General features: G+C 31.2%; 1 protein-coding gene across 1 annotated transcript; it reads right to left on the reverse strand.

Annotated features, from left to right (window-relative positions):
- Positions 1–399: 399 nt before the first annotated feature.
- Positions 400–4214, reverse strand: LOC122580435 (inactive glucose-1-phosphate adenylyltransferase small subunit 2, chloroplastic). The gene is made up of 9 exons (XM_043752708.1): positions 4012–4214; positions 3588–3881; positions 2396–2651; positions 2144–2316; positions 1966–2069; positions 1759–1870; positions 1559–1663; positions 1301–1387; positions 400–765 (listed from the first exon to the last, which is right to left on the reverse strand). Exons 1-9 carry the CDS (start codon positions 4165–4167, stop codon positions 649–651), a joined length of 1404 nt encoding a protein of 467 aa, XP_043608643.1. The 5' UTR covers positions 4168–4214; the 3' UTR covers positions 400–648.
- Between the last annotated feature and the right edge of the window lie 20635 nt (positions 4215–24849).

Raw genomic sequence — 24849 nt, forward strand, 5'->3', positions numbered from 1 at the left:
AGCCGCATATCGTGCGGGGTAAAAGACCTAGTATATATATATATATGTTGTTTCTAACCTGGTTAACGACCGGGTATAGATCTAGTTTTGTTTTATTCTCTATCATTCTTATTTTAACTTTTATGTTTAACAAATAAAAACAGAAGAGTTGGGCTACCGCTGATTGTGGGCCTAGAGTTGGGTCAGATGGGGGAAGCTGAGGGTGTAGCCCGATCTTACGGTTGCGATTGTGATAGGATCAGTGGGGGATGGGTTGTATTAAAACTTAAAAGTTCCTGATGATCATAATTTAGCAGTATCGGAAAATTCGTACGTGGTTATAAAAAGGAACGGTGTACGTATGTGAGCAAATTATAAATATGGTTTATCTTTTATCAATTGATACAATAAAGATGGATATATTCATCCCTTTTATACTATATATATACATTATTATTTGAATACAATTGCAATAAAGATAATCGAAATTTGGGCTAAATTTTCTTAATCTAACACAATCTCAATACTCGAGCAGTATATCCACCATTTGATCATTGACTTTCAGTTCCCTACAGCAGTATATATACCTTCAAAACTGTGAATCAATTCTGGTGTTGTTTGAAGGGGATCAAAATGATCAGCAGACATATATAAGTCAAAATTATCATGTCATAAGATTCTTTCGTCTTGGATTACTGCACCTCGCATAATAACAACTATGCCCGATGATATGATGTAGCCATCAGTTTCATTGTTTGCTTCTACTACATTGTCCCTGTTAATTATCTACATGAAAAGATAAAAACACATCAAATATGTTATACGGTAATAACCAAACAAAACGCTTGTCTCATACCGAGGTAAGAGGGGCCAATCCACCCTTAGGATATGTAAAATTTGCCTTGAATGATTAAAGTTTTCAATTGATCTCAAATTTTCTATGGGTTTTTAAAATTTGCCCCTACTTGGAATTCTTTTTTTCTACGAATTATTTTGTAATTTTCCCCCATGTGGATTTTTTTTTCTGGTACCGCTATTGGTTTCATACACCCTTTTTTTTTAAAGGCGAATTTCGCTGGAAACTTCGTGTCGTGATTCGACAACGGGAGGTCTAGCATACGCTGTCTTAAACAAGTCCGCGCTAGAGAGCTCCCTCGAAGTAGAAATGCCTATTTCAAATACCCGATGGAGGGAAAAAAACCCCTAATAATCCGCCCGAAGGCACGACGATTAATAGGGGTAAACCCTATTAATATAAGTTGTTTAGGAGTTAGCCTTTGTTTATAGAACATTTCGATTTTGGTGAGATGACATAATATACCTTAACATTTTTGCCAATCTTCGCATTCTTGTCTATGATAGCTTTCTTTATGAATGAACCATCACCAACACCAATTGGAATAGTCGTCTGGTTTAAGTCCATAGCACGAACGTTCTCCCCGGGTACACTCTGTTGTCATGGAGACAAAAGTAGTTCTTTTTGTTTATTAAGTAAATTTGACCCTCGTATATGGTAATCTATAAAGAAGTAGATAATGATTTGCTGTATGTATATGGTTAGAAATCTTGGATCGGTAGCGATTACCTGGTAGATATCTGATCCCAATATTACTGAATCTTGTATTACAGCTCCATCTCCAACCCTTGTTCTTGGACCAATGACTGAACTACTGATGCTGCATCTCTACTTGTTAAAAAACCATACAAGATTGCATAAATAATACAAAAAAGTATACAACCATATATAAAATCCTAATGAATTCAGTGAAAGTTTCATACATTTATAATGCAACCATCACCAATGACACTAGCTGTGATGACGGCATCTGTTACTAAAGACGGAGGCAGACGACGAGGCAAAGTGTACACTGGAAAATCTTTATCATAAAAGCTGCTACCAAGAGGTGAAGTATGTAGTTAGCTTATTTTTCGCTCCTGGGCTAGAGTTTTTTTTTTTTTTTTTTCCAGGTTTTGAGAGTTACCGACTTATATTTCATGTTTGTTTTCTTTGTACTTTCCAAGTTTGCTTCGTAATATGCTTTGATGTTTCTCATGTCCTCCCAGTATCCATCAAACTGATAAGCATGGACCTGTCATGCATCAAAGATAAGATTCTGTACACTTTTTATTTCGGTTTGTTTATTAGAAAGCGAGAAAGACTGACCTTCAATCCTAAGGATATTGCACCTGGTATTACTTCATTTTTCAAATCATTTGCTTTAGGAAATGATTCTTTTAGAAGCTTTATCATGACATGTCTATTGATGACATAAATCCCCATACTAGGAAACTTTTCATATAAACCATTGTCTAACTTTAAGCCATTAACCTGAAAAAGAGATCAGCATACATTTTCTTTTTAAAATCATTACTAGTTTGAATAACGATATAAACCGATTGATCGTATACTACTTAACTGGCATCAACTCTGGTTCCTCAACAAATCCAATAGCTCGATTTCTAAAATCTACATTGAAACTACCAAAACCCGTGATGTAATCTCTCATTCTATCCAAAACTGCAACGGTTAAATCTGCCTTATTAGTCCTGTGTGCTTCTATTAGTTTCTGATAATCCATCTTGTAAAGATGGTGTCCTGGAAGAACCAAAAATTCAACGGCAGGATGCTCCTCTAATGCCCATAAGCATCTTCTCATAGCATCCGCAGTTCCCTACAGACCGAAATCCCAAAATTACTTGAATTCAACCCCATGCATATGTATACATCTGTATGCAAGTGCATATCTACGTGGTCTAAAAATGGCAAAATGAACAGATTGGATAACAGATAATTTTTGCAACGGGTCAGTTGGGTTTATCCGAAATTTGTCAACTCTTTGTGCAAACCTTTAAATATATACATAAATAACTAGTACGGAGTATATGATTATAACAGAAATATAATTCATCAATAAAGTGTTTATGCAATTACTATACACTTTGGTCGATTTCAACCACCTTGACGACCAATTTCCTTTTCAACTAACTTCTAAAACAATACCAGCTTGACCTATTAAAACAGAGCCCCAACTGACCCTATTAAAATTTAAAAGTGTATTATCGTGTATGTGATATGGACCCATCTCATATTGGACCCATATCAAGTGTAGAACCATCAACCAATACCATACTTGGCCAATGTGGTGTAAAACCATCAACCAATGTCATACTTGGCCGATGTGGGATTTTAAGGGTAGCCCACTCTTTGAAGGAGCCAACGTCCTTGTTGGTCACGGCTATGTTGGTAATCATTGACACCCTTCTACTTTTAGGTCCTAGCCACCACTTCATAGGCAACTTCAAGTGTTAGAGCCTTGAAAGATAGGGCTGACTTTGATGCCAATTGATATGGACCCGCATCAGAACATAAGGTAGGAGTATAACTTACTCCAAAAAGCTAGCTCAAAGGAGGAAGAGACACTAAGACTTATAAACTACCAACGAATCTCATACTTGGCCGATATGAACAATATGGACATACTTGCAGCATAATGAACACGGGAAAACTTTTGTTATAGTAATGCATGTATTAGTAAATCGGCTAATTATATGTATGTATCTATGTAGGTAAACAGTTAGTGCTAATTATAAGGTGATATATGGAGAACCTGGAACCAGTTATCGTCTTCTGGACTCTGATAAGCGGCAATTACTTCAAGAAATTCATGGTTTGATAGCAGCCCCCCAGAGTATGCTCTCAACAGATGCGAGTTCAAAGAAGTTGAATTAAACTGTGTAAGTGCATATATTTTTGTTATATTGCTATTGATGCAATTGCTTATAACTGCATCAATAAGCCTATAACTTCCTGCAATTGGAACCGCGCCTTCTGATCTTCTCTTTGTCAATGGATATAATCTCGAGTTCTGTGATGTCTGTCCAAACACCACGGCCGCAACACTCTGAGAATCCACTATTTTATTTCAGTTTTATATACATTTTAAGATACTTTATCAGGAAATGTAATGTAGTATAAATATAAATAGTATGATCAGTTATTATAAACCAATGCATTATAAATATAAAGGTGACCTGGTTTGCCGGTAAATATTGCGGAAACTGACATTCGGGTTTCTGAGAATTTGATATTGATAATCTTGTTGGGAACTTGTTTAATGGTGATTTATCATGGTTGTTAAGTAGTCTTAATTTTAAATGGACAGAAGTCTGAAAAGTAAACAATGACATTACAGTAACAGAAGAAGAAGATTAAGAGGTAATATGGTAGAAAATGATGATGATTTTGGTAGTGTTAACAATTTTTTATATTGATTTATAGCCCATTTGGATCTAATTGTTAAAAATTTTGTATTTAAAAGCAAAAGAATTTGGGTTTCTTGTTGGTGATGGATGTTGCAGACAGAGAATACTTGGCAGGATTGACCAAGCATGGTATATTTTCTTTTCTAGGTTTCCTAGCTTTTCCGTTATGTTTAATTGATTGGATACTATTTTATTAGGATTTTGGTACATAGAGTATGTAAATTTACATTAAAAGTAGAATGTCTAAAGATTTTATGAATAAATTAATGAAGGCTTAGTTAGGATGTTTTTGTTTCTATAGAATATATGCACATTTTTTATATTAAATTTTTATAGAAGATGATACATATGAATAATCGAACATACCTCGTTAACACGGGGTATTTAGTGAAATGCTATATTTTATGGGATTCATGGTGGTCCAGGGTCTCATGGTGGTCCGGATTTGTATGGGGTGATATAAAAAACGAGTTAGGGTGAAAACCGGTGGCGCGGCCTCTAGTATCGTGGATTTTTTCCTGGGATTTTACCAGGTTTTTTTCATGCATTTTAGCTCACTCTCAGTTAAATTCCGGATTTTGTTGGTGTTTAAGGGTGTATAGTGTATTCAGGTCAAGTTTGCTTTTGATTCTTGTTGTATTTGTTTTATTTTTTTTGTAATTATATTTACAAATGTACTCTTTTGGTTGCCTAGCGATTTACTAGCAATCGTTTTATTAATTCACTTTTCTACCTTTCAAAAAAACACGGGGGACTGTATCTTCGCGGTTGTTATGCACGGATAACTTGTAATATGTGGTAATTAATCATGTGGTAATAATTTTATATTCAATTTTATTTTATTTTATTTTAATTAAAGAAAAAAAGTCAGAAGGTGTGACTGGAAAACATGTGAATATTGAAGATTAAAAACTTGGCTATGTGAGTAATATATTAAAGTTATATGTAAGTTAGTTTTTAATATATTGTATTTTTCAAAATTATAAGTTTCCAAAATTAACTATATACGGAGTAATATTTAGAACACCTATTTAGTGATTCAACTAATTAAAGATAGTGTGATCTCAAACATAAAAAGTTACATATTGTTTTAGGTTTAGAATATAACATTGATATATATATATACACACATAGGGGTGAGATATTTTGAGACCACCTCTTATTTTAGGACCAACTAGGACCACTGATTGTAGTTAACTTACACATGATTTTTCTGTGGGCTCGTCGCTGGAAAGTCTTAGTATTTTTACAAAAAAGTCTTGTATATCGTAGTAGATGATGGTGGTGGTGTGTAAGTTACGAAAATCAATGATCCTTTTTTGGACTTTTTTTAGTTGGTCTCAAATTATCTTTCCCCTATATACATATACATATATATATATATATATATATATTAGTTAATCAACCCGGTTTCAACCCGGACATGTTAATTAAAATTATAAAATTATAAAATATAATATAAAATTTTATGTAATTTTGTTCGTAAATTATTATAACTTGATATAAATCTAATAATTTAACTAACACAATTATTATATAAGTTAATAAATCAATTAGATAAATTAAGAGACATTTTATTTGTAATATTATATAAGAGAGAATTTTTATTCTTTAAATAAATGATCAATATTTTCATTAAACATGTAAGGGTTATTTCTTATTTTATTTATATATGACATCATAATTAGATAAAAAGTTTTTTAAGATGAAATATGGATTTGCCACATCAAAAACTTTCTAAAAATACTTATAAAAAACAATCTTATTTTATTATATATATATATATATATAATTATTAAAAGAATAGTTAACCGAACTATTCTAGAGCATTTTCAATTCAAAAACTAGTTTATATCATTACCACATAGGATTTAATCCTACGTTTCATCTCTATATATTTTTTTACAATATTTATCTTTACATTGGAATAAAAAATGAAAAAAATAATAAATTATTATTAAGTGTCATATCTATTCTATAACAAAATGAGACTAACTATTTTTTAAAATGTTTGTGTATATCCATTCATGGGAAATGTTTGTATAAGCTCAAAACATACGGATTACATAATTATGTATTTGTAACTAATTAATTAATATTTAAAAAGTATTATATATATACACAAAATCAAACAGCTATTTAGCCATTTTATTCGACAAAAAAAACTCTTAAATATTATATATATAATTATTAAAAGAATAGTTAACCGAACGATTCTAAAGCATTTTCAATTCAAAAACTAGCTTATATCATTGCCACATAGGATTTAATCGTACGTTTCATCTCTATATTTTTTTTTACAATATTTATCTTTACATTGGAATAAAAAATGATAAAAATAATAAATTATTATTAAGTGTTGTAACAACACGATTTTATCACTCGAATTCACATCAACAATGGCGTTTGGTTAGTGTGTGTGTTCTTGGTGTTTGTGTGTGTGTTGAGAGAGAATTGGGATCAAGTGTGTGTTATTCAGGTGTAATGGTATGAAAATGTCAAAGTTATGTCAAGAATGTTGTTGTTATGATTTCTAAGGAATTGAGGGCTATTTATAGTCTAAACTAACCAACTATGCTAATTATCACAATTAGCCCCTCAACCTTAGAAATCATCAACACATGACTTAACAACAAATAAGTCCACAACTTAAATTACAATGTATCACTATTTTTGGATTTCTAACAAGTGTCATATCTATTCTATAAAAAAATGAGACTAACTATTTTTTAAAATGTTTGTGTATATCCATTCAGGGGAAATGTTTGTATAAGCTCAAAACATACGAATTACATAATTATGTATTTATAACTAATTAATTAATATACAAAAAGTATTATATATATACACAAAATCTAACAGCTATTTAGCCATTTTATTCGACAAAAAAGAACTCTTAAATATTATATATATATAATTATTAAAATAATAGTTACCGAAAGATTCTAGAGCATTTTCAATTCAAAAACTAGCTTATATCATTGCCACATAGGATTTAGTCCTACGTTTCATCTCTATATTTTTTTTTACAATATCTATCTTTACATTGGAATAAAAAATGAAAAAAATAATAAATTATTTTTAAGTGTCATATCTATTTTATGAAAAAATGAGACTAACTATTTTTTAAAATGTTTGTGTATATCCATTCAGGGGAAATGTTTGTATAAGCTCAAAACATACGGATTACATAATTATGTATTTATAACTAATTAATTAATATACAAAAAGTATTATATATATACACAAAATCTAACAGCTATTTAGCCATTTTATTCGACAAAAAAAAACTCTTAAATATTATGAATAAAAAAAATCCTTAGATCAATGATATATTTAGCAAAAATAATATCAAAAAATATTATCAAATCCCTTTTATTATTGGAATTAAAATATTTTATAATTAGATCAATGATATCACTAACCAAAAACTCACATCAATGTCCACCCTATATATACATAGATTATGTTTTGCTCACACGTCTCTTCAAGTTATCTATACAATACGTAAGTTTTGTATTGCTTTTTTACTATTCAAATTGATTGTAATTAAGGTTATAACATTTAGGCTTTATTTTTCATGCAAAATAGTTTACTATATTGATATGAATTGGTTTTATGTATAAACAGATATCAAGCGTCATGTCTTTTGCATGTTTTCCACACCATTGAAATATAGTTAGATGCTTGGAGCTTCCATATGTTTATATAAAACTGTTCCTTGAAATTGCGAAAGAACTACATACACTTATTCTTGTGAATAATAAAATTGATTTTTTTTCCTATTTAATTAGTTGATTATTTTTTTTTTTTTTTTTTTGTAAATTGTAATAGTTAGATTCTATCTTTTTTTTTTTCTTTTTAAAAAAAAATTATATTCATATAGCTACAAAAAAAGACAACACATTAAAACTATGATAACTAAATCACATATTATATATATGTGTGTGTATCTTCTATTATTGTATTCTATTTTAATTCTAACATAAATTTTCATGTTATTTTTTAAATAAGTGGATACAAATAAGCCTACAATTAAAGAAAATTACTTTATTATCATTCACTAGAAGAAATATGTATTAAAAGTTAGCCGAATGAGAACTGCAAAACTTAAAACTAATGGATCCATATTTCACTATCATGAGGTTCATAACATTATTAACAGCAAAATTAATAATCATATTATTATTAATATTTTTATGATCCATGTATCTTAGCTATGTTTCCATGCATCATCAAGTCTTTTCAAGCATTTCTCAAATCTAATGCTATATTCAAAAATTGTCATGTAGAATTTATCCTACGTGCATCTCCATATTTTTTTCAATAATATTTTATTTTCTCTTATTATATCTATAGAAAGTTTGAAAATTTTAAATAATAATCTAATTCCATCGAATTACTCATATACTAATATTATAATTATAGAATTAAAAATTGAAACTATCCCCTTCTATTCTTTCATCAAATCCACGTTAATTTGTGTAACACCCCAAGCTAGGCTCGAAATATTACCGAAAAGATATAGCATATGCATGGGATTATCGTAGAATAAGTCTAAATGATTAACAAGGAATCCGTTGGATCCAAACATGACATAATAAGTACCAAATGCACAAGGAGCATGTAGCCATCAAGCGTTTACAAAATGATATCAAAAGATGGCAAACGATCCTAAGCATAAAGTCAAAGTAGGGCAAATGAATCTGTGATCCATGTAAGTCCAAGCCCGGGTTCTAATGCAACCTCAATCATGCTTCTCGCACTTGAATCACCTGATTACCTGAAAAGTGTACTAAACAAGGTCAACACTAGGTTGGTAAGTTCGTAGTAATGGTTCACAAGGAACCATCCAAGTCGCAACATGTGTAAAGTATAGGCAAATCATGACATGTACAAGGTGCAAGTAAATCATAACTTACAGTAAACCATCGCATTACACAAGAATGTAGAGAGGGTTACTCATGGCGTACCCTTGCCACATGTAGGTACTCGCACAAGAGGCTAATAACATTAATTAGAGAAAACATAACATGCGCGTCCAAACAATAAGACATCAAATAATGTATCATAAATGCATCATAACTACAACAAAAGCCACCACAACCACAATGTTCTCAAGTATGAAATACTTGGTAGTACGTCGTACAAAAGCGCGTTCTCAAGTGTATGACACTTGGTAGTACACCAACCAAACTATAAGTACAACAACATGTTCTCAAGTGCAAGGCACTTGGGAGTACGACAACCAATCATCCAAACCACAATGCACATACATTTTATACGACTTTACATTTAAGGAATCGAAGATGCTTGTATACAGGGTCACCCGCAGCCTTCCCACCACATCTAACAACTCATTAAAGGTATCATCGTCTTCCATGTATGTAATACTATTCTAATCATATCACACAATCCAAACCAAATACATAATCCAACAACAATAGGTTATACCGTCAACAAATCAATCTAACTAGCAATCAAGCAATAAGACAAATCATAACTCAAGCCAATCAATAAATAAGTGCAAAGCATGTTCTCAAGTGTAAAACACTTGGAAGTACATCAATCAATCATTAAGTATGAAAGCATGTTCTCAAGTGTATAACACTTGGAAGCACATCAACCAATCATTAAGTACGGAAGCATGTTCTCAAGTGTAAAACACTTGGAAGTACATCAACCAATCACAAGTCCATTCATTCCCACTGAACAAAACGTACATACACTTCGGAGGATTTTGCTTTCATAAAATCCCAGATGCTTATATATAGGGTCACCCGCACCCTTCCCACCACATCTAACAACCCTTTGAAGGCATAACCGACTTCCATGTATGTACGACTATCCTAATAATCACAATGTCACAATCATATGCGTACACCATCCAACAATCACTCAAATAACTAATGACAAGCAATAAGTCATCAATCAAATCGACCAAAATCAAACAAGCACGTATGTATACTTTTCAGCCCGAATCTCAATTGAGTAGGGAGCTACGGAACTCACCTTGAGCGGCTATGACAAGTTAAGATAGGGCTACAAGCATAGGATATTCGTCACACGTTCACAACCTTTAGTAATACATACATACATATTAATATACGTTCATACGTTCATGATTCGAGATTCGTTTGCTCATAAGAATCCAAAATTATGTTTTGTTGAGTGGCTATGAGATTAGGGGGATGTTACGAATTGACTTGGCATGGATTAAAACGAGTTAAAGACATAAAGGAAGAAAGCGGGCAACAACATGGGTAAGAATGGGTTGACTAAAAAAGTCAAAGTTGGCCAAGAACACCCAAATCCTAATTCGACACTTGAAATCCGACTTTTGTGAGATTCAAGACTCAATTCAACATATAATCAACATGATTGAACATAACAAACATAACCCTTTTCATAATTTTGTTCCATAACATCACTTTAACTCAATATTCGATCTTGACCCACTTTGACCTCACAAAACCCTAATTCGACCTAGATCTCGATTTAAAGAATGTGAAGACATGTTTTGAGCATAATTTGACATAATTAATGTGTATGAGACTAACCCATACTTTAAAAGTCATTCCATAACTTCAATTAAGCCTCAAATCTGATTTTGACCTAAATTATCCAAGTTGCCAACCCTAAAATCGACCCATTAAGCTTTTGAACCAAAAATTGACTAAGGGTTGTTTAGGTTAGACTTGAAACATGATTATAAACATAAAATAGTGGATTTGAGATGAGTTTTACTTACCAAAATTACCTTCAAAGAGTCAAACCCGAATTTGAGCTAAATGGAAAGATTTCTTGGACTTTGACCTTCAAATCCTTGGTATGATGATTAAATGATGATAATGATGATGATGGTTCTTGTATAAATCTTGTTGAAACAACACTAATTGAAGAAGAAATCTAGAGATTGAGAGAAATGAGTATGTGTGTGTGTGTGTGTTCTTAGGTGTGTTTAGAGAGAATGAGTGAAAGAGAAATGAATGGCTGGATAAGGGAAAGTGTAAGAGTTTGGGGAGGATAGGGTTGGGTCAGATGTAAATAAATCTCTTTTTTTTTTTTTTTTTTTTTTTTTTTTTATCCAGCTCTTTTAGACTAATACCCCACGAATTAGTCTTATTCTGTCTATTTCTCATTTTTGCCACTTTTAGACTAATACTCCACGAATTAGTCTTATTCTGTCTATTTCCCATTTTTGCCACTTTTAAACTAATACTCGGCGAATTAGTCTTATTCTGTCTATTTCCCAATTTTGCCACTTTTAGACTAATACTCTACAAATTAGTAGCACAAGTTACACATATGAAGGATGAAATCCGAAAAGAAAAGGCAAATGTTACATACATAATTAACAAAAGTCAATGGGTCCAACGCCACAAATGTTACAATTAACCACATAGTCAACAAAAGTCAAACATAGTCAAATAGGTTAAAATTCACGAATGTTACAATTTGACAAAAATATTTCAAACTCTTCCATTCTCATTTATTATTGTCAATATTTATTATAAAGTGTTTATAATGAAGGAATTTAAATCTTTTTAATTTAAAAATTAAAATTACTTACCTAAAAATGATACGAATGTCCATCCTATACCTATACAAATACAAACTTTTTTCCTCTCATAATTTTTCATCTGTTCAACGCATTAGAGTTAAATCTGTAAGTTCGTATTTTGGTTAACTAGCTAATTAACCCGGATTCAACCAGGACTTATTAATAAAATTTTTGTAATATTAAAGTACATTGATGTTTAAGAATGACGCGATAGTTTAACCATACTCATAACCTCGGAATAGTATACTTCATATTTCGAATAAATATAATTAGCTTGTTAGCCCGCATATTATACGGATAAATTTAAAAATTTGTTATGTTAAAACTATTTAGATGATGAAAATTTAAAAGACTATGCATATAACATGAAAAGAAAAAAAAATTTTATAGAAAAAGACGTCATAAATAACAAAAATAAAAATGAAATAAGTTAAAGAAAAAAAAGGTGCTTATAGTATCAAAAGTAAATTAAAAAAAAAATAAACTTTAAAAAAGAATTTGGAGATGATAAATAAACTAATTTTATAAATTGATGATGGCATAGCAATTGTTTTTATTTAATATACCCAACAAATTGATAATATTAAGACGAAAAGAGAAAGTGATTCTATCTTTTTAAAATTAACATATAATCGCTTAAAGAAAAAAAAATAGATAACTACATTTTAATTTACATTAAGACTTAGCCTAAAAAGAAAATAAATCATAAATCAATTTGAAAAATATGTAAATTTTAAATAAGATGATGTCATAAATCAAAATAATAAAAAAAATAATTAATATAAAAAAATTATAATAATGACAAATAAGCATTACTTAATAAATAATGATTTCATAAGAATTTTGTTTTATTTATATCAGAGATTATTTTATTTTCGTTTATTAAATTTATTCGATTATATTTATTTATTCGAATTTATTTGATTATATGTATTTTTTTGGAACGACATTCTAATCTACTCCTACTCCTAAATTACATGCATGCTGTAAGGACCCAAACCTTTTTAATCAAAATCGAATAATTTTTTTTATCAGTAACAACTCCACTGCAACGCAGTGGAAAATATCGGCAACAATTTAACAAATGCTCACTACGGCGCAGTGAGCTAGGAAAGACTCCCACTGCGGCGCAGTGGGACTACCTGTAGAAAAGCTTTGATCAAAACCACATTTTTTTCCTGCACTTTGACTCAAAAATAGGTTCAACCAAAATACCATTTCATTTCAAAACCTTTCAAAGACTAATCCAAACGTATTCAAGACATATGTCAAACATATTCAAGACATGCATATAAAAACATCATTACATTAAGATTTGCCACTTATATAAGATTTACAATTCACATTGTTCAACAAGTGGGTCAATTACCCAACTTGGATAATTTGTCAAGTTATTCACAAATTTTATCAAAAGCTTACATATCCATCGCAACTACCAAATTTCTTGAATTTTACCAAAATTAAGTTAACCAAAAGGAATTGTATCAAGAGCCAACATGTACCAATGGGATCATCTACCCAAGTTACCCAAAATGTCAACCTTGAGATGGCAAAAACTTCCAACTTGAACTTCACTCAATCACTTCTTTGCTCTTGCTACTACCAACGCCTATAAAAGAGTTAAACAACTAAAAGGTAAGCTACACTTAGTGAATGCATACGCATACAATCATAATCATGCTACCTTAACATTGTGCCTCAAGCACCACATAAAGCCTAGCAAGCTAGCCATTTCATTCATAACAAACATCACACATACATTTTCAACATGGCCATGGATAATTTGACTAGTAGGAATTTACCCACCTACTAGCTCTTACGTACAATATGACTAGTAGGAATTTACTCACCTACTAGTTCTTACAAGCAATCAAACTATGGGTCATAGGAATTTACCCACCTATGACCTCTAATAACAAGAATATGATTATATGCATATACACTCACCTCAATTAGGCTACTTGGCAATATAAGGCTTCAAGCTCAACAGTTAATCTTCAATACCTAAACATGAATAAACACGTAACATCTATGAGTTCCATGACTCAATTCCCTTACATGTATCTACTTGCATTCATCAATTCTAACATTATGGTGTTTGGCTACTCAACACTTTTTCAACAAATCCAAATTTTCATGATAGAACTTTATTTCATGATTATTAGCCAAACACCATCAAATATGAATTTCTTACTATGGGGGATTTTTTTTCCCATTATCAACAAACTCTTTAAATCAACTAACCAATTCTCAATCAAATATATTAGGGTTCTACTTGAAAATCTCAATTAACAAAAACCCCCAATTCTAAGGTTAAGAATCCTAAATTTCAATAACAAATAAAACTAGGGTTATAGAATCAATACCTCCAGAATGAGAGACAAAGAATTAGGGTTTTCAAATTGAAATTCTTCCCCCTTTTCTTCCCTAAAATTTCGGCCACCACCACCTCAATGATGGCCCCAAATTTCAATTTCTAATACAATTGGAGATGATTATTGTTATTGTTCTAAGATTACAAATCTTTAATTTGATTTTCTATTGCATGGATTTGAAGATGGATTGAAGATTCAAGGAGTAGAGTAGTAGTAGTGGAAGAAGTCTGCTATTGAGAAAGAAGTGGAAATGTGGCTGGCTTATTTCTAGATAGCCACGTCCCATAACCAATTTTTGTGGGTAAAATACCCCGCTAGCTATTAGAGTTCCAACTAAATTAGCCCCTACAGATATCTAAAGTTTTTATTTTTAGATACTTTTTCAGACCTATTGCTGAAAATAAAATACAAGGAAATTAATTTAATGTCAAAACTACAAAAAGGGTTAATTTTCTATTACCTTAAAATATTGGGATGTTACACATGCCTATGATGAAACTCAGAACTCTAAAAAAATCTCTATCAATCCATCCCATAAATGTTTTTTTTCATGAATTGAAAAAACCTTTTTTTTTTTTTTTAACTATATTGATATAAATGGTTTATGATACAACTTCGTTTTACTAATGATGTACCTATTCTATGTTTTCTGCCGAGTCCTTTACTTCATATGGACAGACAAAAAAGTCTTAAGAAGATGAAACCATATGTGAAGATAGTCAATGGTATTTTCGTTATAATACTAATTAGTTTGTTTGCTTTCACGACTCATCTTTCATTTCTACAAATACGAGAAGTTGGAGATCTCGAGGTGACTTTGTTTGATGTGTTTGATATTGTCTTTATATATTAACCCCAATCTCCCCTATTTTGCTCACGGGTTATTAACAAGTGGATCACATAAAATGAGTGTTTTATTGTTAATTGACATCGGTGGTGACACGATACACAGGGTTTCCCATTAGTAAATCGTGACACCCGTACTTTTTAGTCTCCCGTTTTGTATTCGTTTTATGCTAAAAGTAGTAATAGACGCTCGTTTTTATTGTACCAACTCGAATTCGTAATAAAATTTCTCATGAAAATCGAATTTGAGTTAGAAACAACCTAAGTCCTATCAATGTTTGACTACTCTTATTTTGTTAATAAAATGCCGATTAGGAAATTTAACTATTTAAGGTATCCATGTAAATTCAAATATATTAGAAACATGTACGCGTCAAACTAACCATTTAAAAACCGACAAACAATTAGTCAATTACAAGTGTTTAAAACCGAAACTAAATTGTATCATATAATATTAACAGGTTAGTCATTAAACACATGTCACGTTGTTAAGATCTCAAACGCGTAATAGTCTTAATCAAGGAAGTCTATCTTTTCGGGAAGCAGGCGCTATGAAAGGAGATGGGATAGAACTCGAGAATCGGGATTGGATCGGCAAGGGAGAAACAAGATTTTTTAAAAATCGGATCGGAATCGGATCGATGAATAGTGGGTTTTTTATGTATAAAATAATAGTTTTTGAAATTATATATAACAAAAAATTAAAAATATATATATAACTTCAAATTTAAGCATAACATGATTTTTCAACTTAAACATAATTGTCTAGAAACAATAAGATAGTTAATAAAAGCTTTAAAAAAAGAAGGTTTGACTTTGGTTGACCGATTCGATCCAGCCGAGTCTTGACCAATCCGGCCGAATCTTGACCAAATTGACCCGAGTCTTACAACTTGGCCGATTTTCAAACCGAGTCTCACAAACTCGTATTACCAGAGGGCCGATACACGAGCCGATTCTTAAGACTCGGCTGTATTGGTCGAGTTTTACAATCATGGTCTTAATTAATCATCTAAATGAGTCAATGCACTTTAACAAGTTATTAAACAAAATACAGGTAAAAACATTATTTTCTCTAACAATAATCTCATTAAAAACCACATATTTCTCTTACCCTCTCCTTAAGGAATTCTGAATTCATATAGTTAGCATACTACGTTGATCACTAAAAAGCTAAAAATATATAAATATCATTTTGTAAGAGGATTGAAGACATATATTGTTCTAGCATAATTATCGGTTTCAAATACCTCATCAAATTCATGGCTGGAAGTCATCAAGAAAACACGAATTGAAGTCAGCCCTTTTTAGCCACTTTGTAAGTTTTATTTACGTTTAAACCATCATTATAACTTTATTTTCTATCCTTAATGAATCTATACCAAGTGCTAGCAATATTGTAAAGATTTTGGTCAAATTATATGATTTTAGTACCTTTAAATCGGAAATCCCATCTTAACTTTTGTGAGTTTGAGTAGTCATAACTTGTCTATAATTTGTTTTATAAAACTTTTTAACATCATTATTATTGTTATGACAATCCTATATAAAAATGACTTTTATTAAATATTGTTTCAATCTAACTAGTGGATTGTGATTCTTCTAACGAAATTAATGTATATTGAGGTAATTTGCATAAAGTTGGAATCCAAATTCGAAAGGATTATCTTTTATGTGCTTTTAATCTGTGTGGGACTAAAACTGCTAAAATATCTACACTGAGGGACTGAAACTGTCAACGTTTTGAAGATATTATTTCCAGAACTAAATTAATAATTGTCACAGGGGCTGAAGTCGTAGCTTCTGTAAAAGCTGATATAAATGACCAAAACAGTCCCTGAAACTTACGAAACATTTTAAAAAGGACACAAACTAGATAATTGGCATTTTATTTAATAATTAGTCGTTAAACCTAGGACTTAAACACGAGTTAATAATGTTTTAGCGTAATAACATTATCTCATAGGTCCACACGTGTGTTGACTTGTGACCCGTTCGTGTACGTGTTCGTGATCACTTATTACGCATACTTGTAGCTCGATCTTCATTTGGAACATGTGAGTTATAGCCCCTTTTCGTTTTAACTATTTCTAAATGCGGCGTGAAAAGTATGAAACTAGAATGCCTCCCAATATAAATGCAACTCTATTAGAACTTACACTTGTATGTATTAACTTATAAGTTCTATGCATTTATATTCACATTGAGATGTCTTGTTATTGCCATTCAACTGTATATGATTATAACTAGAACACCATTTCGTGTTGAGGAAATCTTGAAAGACGGTCATTTTGCTATTAACTCATTGGAGCCTAAGGTATTTATGAATAGTGCAGGCCAGCCCTCACTTGCCAGTTGACACGTGCATAATATCCGACCTAACATGTGTACTGATCATACATGGGACTTGTTGTGGAACGTTGGAACGATTAAGGCTTAGCAAATTTGAGTGACTCTTTCACACTGTTAATTATTATATCTTTCATTACATAGTTAGTGAAATTGATATCTGGATTGCTTTACTATTAATTCATTTATTGTAATATACATTAATGACTCATTTTAATTGAACACGAACACTCTTGGTACACAAAAACCTGTAACTCGCTCAACTGTTTCGTAGTTTACTCTTTTACTCATACTTTTCAGTGACTCAACAATAGACTATTCTGTCAAGTTTCTCTACTCTTCGAAGCTTGGAGTCTTTTGCGTCTTTTGCCAATGTACTATATAAACATTATTTTGTTCTACTTCTCGATCCTATGTGATCTAATGTTTGTAACTAAACGACCTACTTATGTAAGTCTTACTAATGTTATGTGTGTTATGATCTTGACTGGCGAGCATTGTACTATTTATCTGCACATCTTGCGTATTCCGCTTTAGCGAGGTGTGGCATAAATTACTAAGATTCATTTTATATTTTTGTATTTGACATCATGTTGTTTCTATCAATGAAGCTACATTAAAATGTTAACAATTAGTAATGTCAGCATAAGAATTGTAAGTTAATATTTTAATAAAAAAATTTTAAAAACCATGCATCACGCGGATAAAAGACCCAGTATATATATATATATATAAAGGAAAATGATTCATGTGCCTAAAATATAAGCCTAAAAGTATGTCTAATAAGGAGAGATTAACACACTGTAAATTCAATAGTAAAGATTATGAAAGAGAAGATGTGTATTCCATGTGTCAAAACTTTAATACATTAGGTATACTTTTAGACACATTATTAGACATATTTATCATTATCCAAAAACATATAAAAATCAATGACCATGTTTTCAAAAATAAACTCCAAACTTCTCTCTATATAACTAAGAGAAGATAGTTTTTTTTTCTAGGTGACACTTTTCTTTTCGTGGCAACTAGGCTTTTTGCTTACGTGACATTTTCTGGTAATTTTAATGTTTTTTTATAGATATATTGACATTTAAATCCATATTATATATATATATGGCTACCATAGCTAAGAGATAAAAATAAGTTTAACATGTGATCTTGACCACTCAAATTAAAATTCAAATTAATCTCAACCTTTTAAACTAAAAGTCAAACATAGATATTTTAAATATAGTAACTCTTTTATGTATTTATTATACATTCTTTAATCATGGTAACTTTTTAAAAAATTATTGTAATGGATATCAATTTGAGAATGGACTTGAATTTAACCACTTCTAATATTAATTGTCAGCTCACGTATTATGAAGTAACACATTTATAAACTAAACAATATTTAAAATATGAATTAAACAAATATATAAGAAGTTCGGCTTACAAAATTTTTAACAAAAAAACAATATCATTTAATTAGAAGATCACATGTCAAGTAAATAAAATTGTTTGAATCCCATTGTGATAAGTTATAATATGGAAGTTTAATTAGGAGTTCATATGTCAAGTAAATATGTTAAAAGTGTTACTTTCTTGAATCTAAGTTTAAAGTCATAAGAAATAACAATTATTTGAGTTTACATTTTAAAACTTTATATACAAGTTTTTTTTCTTTTTTTTCCCCCATTTTATGTCATGTTTATACCAAAACAAACATATTAGTTCGGTACTATATGCGGTAACGAGGTAATGGTGACCAGCTTTGTCAATCATCCATTTTGAACTTTGATTATTATTTACTGGTGGAATGTTTAAAAAATAAATAGTTAAGTTGAATAATTATATATATATATATATATACATAATATAAATATTAAAGCTATAAGATAGAGACTTACTATGGTATAATTGCTATACTTAGCGGTTTAAAACTAAGACAAATCATATACTTTGTAGTAGGCCTATTAATCAGGTTGATTTGCATACGGTTGGCGGATTGAAACTTTATGACCCCAACTTAAGCTAATAAAAGTTTTAAGACAGTAACTTCAACTCGGACCTGAGTAAGGATCTACCTAAGCGATCCAATTAATATGTTTATTTCAGGTGGGTTAGTGGGTTGAATTCATGTCACATGGGTCAATAAAGGTAGGTAGGCAGGTTAAATGGGTTGTGTGATAACCATCACCTGAGCGTTCGTCTGACTATACTTTTCCGTTTGTAGAAGGTCATTAACTATCAATTTAAGTCTTTAGACGTGTGGCTATATGGATTAGAGTATGAATAAGACAAGACATGTTTATTGAGTACTAGTGCCTTTAACTTTTTAAGACTTGGAGCAAATGATTGAGAAAGACTAGTTGCCTCATAGAAATGCCAAATAAAGTTAAAATGAACTTTCAAAAAATTAAGCGAATCAACGGATATCATTTACCTTTGCCGTATATGGCGTCGTTTTAATTAATTAAACGAGGCGACAACAGAAAAACGTATTGATTTTGTTTTGGTCATAACTTTCAAACCGTAACTCCGTTTTTGACGATTCAAGCGGCCACAATTTCGTAAAAGAGTCTAGTTTACAGATATGGGTCGAGCTCAACCTGGTTGAGGTCGACTTGGTCGAGTTAGACCTGGTTGAGTTCGACCATGGTTGAATTCCACCATATTCATGCCTATATATAGTTTGTTCTTTCATTCCATCAAAAAGGTTTTACACACATAAGATTTCTCTCTAAGGTTATCTTTGAAAAAAACTTTTCATCACAAAAATCCAGATTTCATAGACAAGAAGAGAAAAGAGTTTGTCTTTCAAATCCTCTCTTAAATCATTCTCTCGATTTCGGTTCTAAACACTTTCAATCAATCAAGGCTTCAATCTTTGATCAAGAAACACGTAAATATTATCATTCTCTTCATCAAAAACTTGTGTAAGTTCTGTTCTTAATCTCTCCAATTCGTTTTTATATGTATATATATGTTTACTTTTTCGGTTCTTATCAAAAGCTAAGCGAATCATGTTTTTGATTGTTGATTGTGAAATTTCGGTTATAATTGTGTGTAAGAAACGAATTGAACCTTGATTAAGGCTTTGATTTGATACATTATGCACTCATATAATTTGGATTTTGTGCAACTACAAAAATTGAAGACGTCCTTTACTTGGCTAAAAGACTCTAAAACTAGTCGATTCCGTATCCAAGATTAAGGTTGTGCAATTGTCGATCACATGATGTAGGAAATCGGTCGAACTTCACCCTTTTTGTACTGATTTGTGACACTTTTGTGCAATCAAGACTCATGGGTATGAATTGGCTAGCCTTAGATCTCGTTATTTTAACAAAATCGCGTCAAAATCGTTCGTTTTTGCTTAAATCGCGTATGAATCCGACCCCGGCCAGGCCTAGCTCGACCTAGGCTGGTCTAGCCCGACCTAGGAAGGTCTAGCTCGACCTCTACCTGGTCAAGCTCGACCTCTGGTGGTCTAGGTTGACCCTCTGTTGACTTTTGTCGCTTAAACGGCTCGTAAGGTTCCTAGTTTGACCCGAAATGACTTGTTTTAACTCTCGGACCTTTAAGACTTAGAAAAGAATCATTTTGACATCTTTCCAGGTCAAACTAAACCTGTCATGGTCGATTCCAACCACTTCCCTACTCATATAATCGATTTCTTTGGCCTTTCGTGTCCATACGCGCTTAATCGGTTCTTAAACTTGACTAGTTTTCTCAAAAGGTGTGGTTTTGGTCCAATTGGCTAACATATGAATAAAAGATTTTAAAATAACATATTTGGGCTTTAGTTGGTCGAGTTCAACCATTAGGTTGAGCTCAACCTCTACTCGTTTCAGTTTCGTAAGCTTTTCGGTTAAAATCTCCGGTTTCGTCTAGTTTTGATTAAAATTCGAGTAAAACTTATTTTGGGCTACAAAATGATTTCAAATCAGGTTTTATTGATAAAATAATTTATTTTGAACTTAAGAAAGGACATTGGTGTCAAATCTAGACTCTTGTTCGGTTTATTCGAATTTTGTCAAACGTCGTTTTAGAAGTTAAATAAAGACATGTGCACTTAAAGGCATTTCTAATAGGCTAAGACTTAAGAACAAAGACTTTCATTGTGACTTGTCATGTATTATTGGTAGGTGTTGATTGTCGTGGACTTTGATTGTGCTTGTCGTGCTCGTTCGTTATACTTTCATAACACTTTTCAGGTGAGTTTCGTAGCCCCTCTTTTTACAAGTTCTGGGGTGGAAAGTATACTTATTTTTCAAATAGTTTTGTCGATTCCTGTTTATGTTCAATACGGAGCCTGCGCGTATAGAGTTACTTTTGCCATTTGACGTGCTTGATTTTGTTTATATGTGTGTGATTTATGTGTTTACTATTGTGATTTATGGTTTGGATATGCTTATTATATGAGTTTGAGACTTGGACATGAAACTTGAGACTTGGACTAAGGCAGGTACCGTAAGGCTGGACTTTAAGACATTGAGACTTTGAGACATTGGGTCTTCGAGACATTGAGTCTTTGAGACATCGAGACTTTGAGACATGAGACTTAAGACTTGAGACTTTGGACATATTATGGCGTAACTCTGCTCATTATGTATTGAACTAATACTTTTTTAGACTTTAAAGAATCGACAAAAGATTTATTTCTTTGACTAGACTTTTTGACTAAAACCTACTAACTCACCAACCTTTGTGTTGACACGTTTTAGTATACTTTTCAGGTGCTCAAGCTATTCTGGGATAAGGACTTTCATGCTAGGACTGGACTTTGGAGACTAGAGCTCTTTTACTTTTGTCAGACTTTAAGGCTGCATGCCTTGGTTTATTCCTTTATGGATGTACTTGTAATAAGCTTTCCTAGCATTGTCATGACTTTGAACTCATGTTTTGGGAATATATTAATTATATTCTATTTCATATAGTAGTATCTATGTAATTCCATGTCGTGCTGTACTTTTCATGACACCTCATATTTCCGCCAACGGTGGGGTGTTACAGGTTGGCAGTTTGATCCCGAGTCATGTGTGTTGGTAGGTTGACAGGTTGATTCCAAGTCAAATGGGTTGTGGGATAAAATGAGTTGGTAGGTCGACCTTTAAAAAAACATTATTTAAATTTAAATATTTTTGGGTTGGCAAGTTGAATTATTAACCCCAAAAGTCAACCTGGCCCCAACCCAAAAAAATCAAGTTGACGGGTTACCAAATCGAGATTTCACAATCCTAACCCAATTTTGCGAGTTGGTTTCAAGTCAAAATTCGGGTAAGATCGAGTATTGACAATTTTAATATATATCAAAATCATTAAATTCGAGTAACTCACTAAGGAGGATCTGGTTAGGACAATTAAATTTAAATCTATTTGCAGATTTTACAATGCCATCCTATACCAATTATGATTTTAATTTTAGATTATTTGTTTAAGTTTTTTTATGAGATAAAGTTGATCGTGTTTTGTATGCTTAACAATATACTTTATTGTTTCGAACCCGGTCAACGACCGGGTATAGATCTAGTTTTTTAGTGCTCATGTGGCACTTCAATTGACATGTCATCATTTGTCTTCATGGAAATTTGCTTCTTCTTTTTTTTTTAAATCAATTTTAGATAGCAAATAAAATAGCCAAATACAAGATTAGAACTTATGACCTCCAACTTTTTACATTATGCACAAACCATTTGATCTAAATTATTATTTGTTTATTTTTTGCAAAACTACGGTAGATATTTAGTGAATATTAAAACTAATTAAAAGACATTGATAATGTAATTGTCTATCTTTGTAACTTATCTGTTTCTATTTTTCTTTGTATTTAATTATTTTTGTACGTGTAATATAATTTACTTTAATATAATAATAAAACTAATTAGATATTTATTTTGTCAATTTCACATACATATATTTGATATTTGGTTTTATACTCGATTTAATTTACCTTTATATCTTCTTTTTCCTCCTTTTTCTTTTTCTCTTTCTATATTTTGCTTTATATATGTTTCTTTCTGATTTTACATGTATAATAAATGTATAATAGCATTAAAAATTCTTTTAGTTATTATTATTATATAAAATTTATTAATACTCTTAACGTATATATGTTAATCATTGTATTCAAGTAATATTACTTAAGTTATTATGTTTATATAATCAATTTAATGTTATGTGTATATTACCATGCATCGCATGGGGCATAATATAGTTTATTATAATTTCTAACTTATGATAAATTGTAATATGTTATTTATAATGTTTAATTGTAGTTAAATTATTTAATTAAATTGGATGAAAATATATCTATACTACTTATTACAAAAAAAACCTCTTTGTTAAAATTTATATGAGAGAAATGTTTAAAATGTCCTCCCTTATTTATACTATGTAATATTTTTTTACCTAACACCCCTTGAAATATTTTCACATATACTTTCACCTTAACATTAATCATTAAATAACAGTATCAATCATTTATCTTTTAAAATATTTCTATTAACTCTTTAAATCATTACTTTTATATCAATCATCAACCCCACTCAAAGTCGTCTCCACCATTGACAGTCACACTGTCGAGACCACAACTATCGTCACATTACGCGGATACAATGCTAGTTAGTAAAAAAAAAGTTTTATTAGAAAAAAATAAAATTTGATATTTTATTCATAATTTACTTGTATTTATTACATTTACATTGTAGTAAATAACATAATTACATATATTAAATGGGAATAAATAAAGAAATGATATATATAAGATTTTATATCTTAATTAATTAGGAGGTGGCATCAATGGGTTGGTGACCAATTGGTAAGGTCTTTGACCTTGGGAATATCCACCACGGTTCAAATCTCACTTCCTACAGTTGTAGGTGTGGATTATTAGGGGGAAGGGGGGGGGGGGGTTCGAGAGTCGTGAGTTTTATCTCAGGTACTCAATTGGATGTCATTGTGGTGTCTTGAATGCTAACTACTAACTACTAATTAATTACTAACTCATTGTTCAAAAAAAATTAGGAAGTGGCAATAAATTAGAGATCTTATGTAGATAAAAGAGACACTTGTTTTTGACCATTATCTCAATGGTTTGAAAGGTTATCCCTTCATTCAAAAGGTCATAGGTTCAAGTCTTAGGAAGGACATAAAAAGTCCTTTTATGAGGGTTTGACTTAGATAAACTCAGGTTCAAGTATAAGGAGTAGGGGCCCTCGAAACATACCCCGAAAATAAGCACCTACCTCTCATGTCGGTGGGACAAGGATGGGGAAACTACCCCCGCAAAACATACCCCGAAAATAACCACTTTACCCTATTAATCGTCGTGCCTTCGGGCGGATTAGTTAGGGCTTTTTCCTTATCGAGTATTTGAAATAGACAATTCTACTTCGAGAAAACTCTCTAATACAGAACCGGTTAAAACAACGTATGCTAAATCTCTCACTATCGAATCACGACACGAAATTTACAGTGAAATTC

This window comes from Erigeron canadensis, chromosome 8 (assembly GCF_010389155.1).
Source record: "Erigeron canadensis isolate Cc75 chromosome 8, C_canadensis_v1, whole genome shotgun sequence".
NCBI lineage: Eukaryota > Viridiplantae > Streptophyta > Magnoliopsida > Asterales > Asteraceae > Erigeron > Erigeron canadensis.